The 4,167-nt window shown below is 38.6% G+C and overlaps 1 protein-coding gene, 1 non-coding gene and 1 pseudogene across 2 annotated transcripts in view; 2 read left to right on the top strand and 1 right to left on the bottom strand.

Annotated features, from left to right (window-relative positions):
- Nucleotides 1-88: 88 nt before the first annotated feature.
- LOC111795287 (ras-related protein RABH1b) overlaps nt 89-4,167 on the bottom strand; it is a gene marked incomplete in the record, with an annotated part of 8,479 nt that continues 4,400 nt past the window's right edge. The window contains 4 exon segments of the mRNA XM_023677617.1: nt 89-590; nt 814-904; nt 1,367-1,478; nt 1,747-1,835. Coding sequence (XP_023533385.1) covers nt 444-590; nt 814-904; nt 1,367-1,478; nt 1,747-1,835 — 439 coding nt within the window.
- Nucleotides 3,087-3,282, top strand: LOC111796297. The gene has a single exon (XR_002815342.1). It is a non-coding gene; the product is annotated as a U2 spliceosomal RNA (small nuclear RNA).
- Nucleotides 3,990-4,167, top strand: LOC111796266 (annotated as a pseudogene).

Below are 4,167 nucleotides of genomic sequence, written 5' to 3' on the forward strand. Positions count from 1 at the left end.
GTAATACGGGAACGATCGAGAATTTTGAGTAACTTGCCAAGCCACAATAATAAGCTAAAATAAGATGCCAATTTGTTAACCAAAAGCATAATATGAACCAACTCAACAAATCATTGTAAAAGCAAATGAAATTTGCAGAATTTCTAAAGATGAATTACAACTTACAAGACAAGCAAAATTCTGTAATCGAGTCCGACAGATAAATTTTCTAATTTTTACACCTCCCAAATCCCAAAACCCAAATAATGACTCCACCAATACATCAAATTACTCCATAAAATAACAGCCGCCTACTCTTGCCACCTATTACATTTTACGAATTGCTCAAGCAGGCATTGATAGATATAACCACACCTTGTACCTGAATGCCACAGTTCTAGAAGATTGAGGTGTTGAAAACAAAAGGCAAGAAAGAGCGAGCGATTCCTCAATGTCGAGCCTCACTAGCAGGCGCATCCACCGGACTGCGGCTGGGATTGTGCAGCACCACTGCCTGATGACTTCAGGTTGACATCAACCATGTCCTCTTGCTTTGTCGAAGAGAGAGTTTCCATTCCGGGCAATGCTGCAGCAATTTTTCGGAATAGTGCCTGCATAAATTATAGGGTTGGCAATATGGCTATTAGAAAGACCATAAGCAGATACTAAGAAAATAGCGGCCTTTCTAAAGTTCAATTTAAATCTTTATCAAGAATGAAGGAATTATAAGTATTTGCTTCAAGTTCCCGAGTATACGGCAGAGGAGAAGCATCGATTGGTATTACATTCAATCTGGAGGTATCCGAGTATGGATACATTTTCATATTGGTTTACCTTGATATTGAATCCAGCTTTTGCACTTGTTTCGATAAACATGACATTTAGTTCACGGGCTTTGGCTTCTCCTTCCTCTACGGAGACTTGCCTGTGAATCATGCGTAGGAGAAGATGGTGAAACAATATGCCAAACAAAACTAAACTTCTTGGGAATGTAAAAGAAAAGGCTTATTAAAATTAAAACCTATTTTCCCTTAGGAAATATAGGAGCAAGAACAGCGGGGGACCATAATATCCTGTGCTATATAAACACTATGTACTTTTTCGCCCCACACAACACAATATAAACATAAGACCATACGATAGAGATACACGAACANTGTGCTATATAAACACTATGTACTTTTTCGCCCCACGCAACACAATATAAACATAAGACCATACGATAGAGATACACGAACGCCTCGACATTACAACAGAAGAAAGACTAAACATGAACATTTGAGTTGAACAATATAGAGGAAAGACTTGACATGAACATTTGAGTTGAACAATATAGTGGAAAGATTTGAACATTTAATATGAAATAAAATCCATAGCCAACTATTACCTCTTCTCCACAAGGTCCGTTTTGTTCCCAACAAGCACTATAATAACATCACTGCCCCTCTCAGTGCGCACCTCCTCAATCCATTTCGAAGTGTTTACGAAAGTCTGCCGGCCTAAGTAGCAACAGGGTGAAAACAGTAAAAAACAATCCTTTGAGCATATCATGGCACAGAAATTACTCCGCAGCATGTAATCAAGTAACTATATGATTTTAAGAACCTAAAAAGCTCAGATATCAGAACCCAGATCCACCCAGGAGTTTATAAATCATTTCATTTTACCACAACATCAAATGACAAATCCACATGGACAGAACACACATATTCAAGTGGTTTTCTTTGCTTAATTATTCTCATTTATAGAAAGTTTTAGAATCCATACTTGCAACATCATAAACGATGACCGCGACAGACGAGTCCCTGATATAGCTTGGTATTAAACTTCTGAATCTTTCCTGTCCAGCAGTGTCCCTGAGAAACAAAGTAATAAAAAAAAATTTAAATGTGCAGCAAAACCCATATTTCTGGGAAAGACAATTAAAGACAGTTGATCACTCCAATTAAATGGAATTATAAGTATCATAAATACAAGTGCACAGAAGTCAAAAGTAATGCATTAATTTACAAGATGTGCATGCTCATCAGACAAAGGACAAATTTAATTAGGCCAACTGTAACATTATTTTTTATTTGAAGGAAAATGTAGAGATGGCAGAGATCTATTAAATATTGCTTGTTACCTAGCTTCTAGATGAAGTTCCTAAAGAAGCTAATTAGTTCCTTGTCTAGTTGCCCAAAGTCTGTATTTGTTAATTCTTCAAGAGCTTTTCTGTATCTCCTTTCAACCTTGAGTGGAAGTAGATATGAAAGGCACAAAGCCAGGCCTAGGAAAATTTCTTTAAAAAATAATAGCTCTCCAATTGGCCATGTTCAGAAAGAAAGAATGATGACAGAAAATATTAGCGAGACAGAGGCTCAAAAAGGAGTCACGAAACTCTAATGGAATGACTCCCCATTTGTTCAGCAAATTGTTTTTGATGGGGATGAGTTTTATAGGAGCTTTTATTTAGACATCGGTTAAGCAGAAGAGAAGCCGCATTGCATCCAATATGGTGGCTGCCCCGCAGAAAATGAGCCTCTCGCCTCTACATAAAGGAGCGGCATACCAGTTCAAATATTTTTTAGAATTTTATTTTTGAACTGGTTTCTTCTTTGAATCGTCCTCCATTTCGGATTCTTCGTCTGGAATTTCGAGAATCGGACCTCGACCGACTCGAATGTCGCCGCCGGTGATGGATATGGGGGCGAATGGGCCGAGTAAAAGCGAGAGAGACATCCAGATAAGAATAGATCTGAATGGTTCGAACTGGACGAACAAAATTGAGAGAATGAGTAAAATGGAAGATAGTACGACGGTGATTGAGCAGAAGAGCTTGCAGGATTGCGGTTCGATATGGAGCTCAGGCGCCGAAGATTGATTGGCGCGAGAGTGGAAGAGGAACCTGGGCTTCGCATCTTCATCGAGGAACTCCATTTTCGGCTCAGAGCTGGAGAGCAAAAGGTTTGACCATTACGATTTTATATAGGTCTGCACTGAGACCAAACGACGTAGTTTCCTTGATAGAGAGTCGAGACTGCGCCATATTGTCCCACATCGGAAAGCGTGCTGGCAGACTCCGCCATATGGTACTATAAAAGAAGCCCTCGATGACCTTTGAAATCATACCTTTCTCGGCCTTTTGGCTAAGATCAAGTGTAGTATCTGTTCTTATCAGTTTAATATCTGATACGTGGGCCATCGGCCCACATGATATTAAATTAATTTTTTATGGGGGAAGGCCCACTGCAATAGCTTGCTATTGGGGTCTTCGAGCGTCGCCCTTGCGTTGCACTACAGCATGGGCCAGGCGCACCCCTCCAAGCCCAGTTTAAATGCTTTTGTAACCTTATTTTTCAAATTGCTTTAGTGTCGATCAATAAAAGATTTAATTATTTACTAGTACAATATTCATTTTATTTTTGTTAGTGAGATCTGGAATGTTAGCTCAATTAAAATCCAACAGAGATTTTTAAAAAATTGTTTATACTTTGACACTCAAATTCTAACCTTTAACATCTTACAAGTAAATGACATGCAAGAAAATTCCTTTCATGCAACATAGTATTATACAATAAATTTTAAAATATGATGGGCAAGTGTTGTGTTTTTTTACGCAAATGAAGCCACTAAATGTGAAATTAATATGTTCTTATCGTGTGTATATGAGAATATGTTCATTCATACTTTAGTTTTCTAAAGTACACTCATTTTTACTAATTCTGGAGTCCTGTTCTTAAGGAATAATTGTTCCACATATTTCAAAAATTGCTTTTAACAAAAAGTGCTGCAGTTGCATATGCATGGTAGCTGGAAATATCAGCTAGAAGCACAATAGTGATAACCGATGAGTTGAGCACAGCTGTATTAAAATAGGGGTGAATGGAGAATGCAATGAATGAACTGCAGCAGTTTGCTTGGGAAGAGGAGAAAACTTTAGAGTTTAGAAGTCGTCCCACATCGGAAAGCGTGCTGGCAGCCTGCACCTTATGGCACTATAAAAGACGCCTTCCGCAATTTCACAAATCATACCTTTCTCGGCCTTTTGGCTAAGATCAAGTGTAGTATCTGTTCTTATCAGTTTAATATCTGATACGTGGGCCATTGGCCCACATGATATTAAATTAATTTCTTATGGGGAAAGGCCCATCACAGTAGCTTGCTACTGGGGTCTTCGAGCGTCGCCCTTGCGTTGCACTATAGCAT

Source organism: Cucurbita pepo, chromosome LG05, assembly GCF_002806865.2.
Source record: "Cucurbita pepo subsp. pepo cultivar mu-cu-16 chromosome LG05, ASM280686v2, whole genome shotgun sequence".
In the NCBI taxonomy this organism is placed as follows: Eukaryota; Viridiplantae; Streptophyta; class Magnoliopsida; order Cucurbitales; family Cucurbitaceae; genus Cucurbita; species Cucurbita pepo.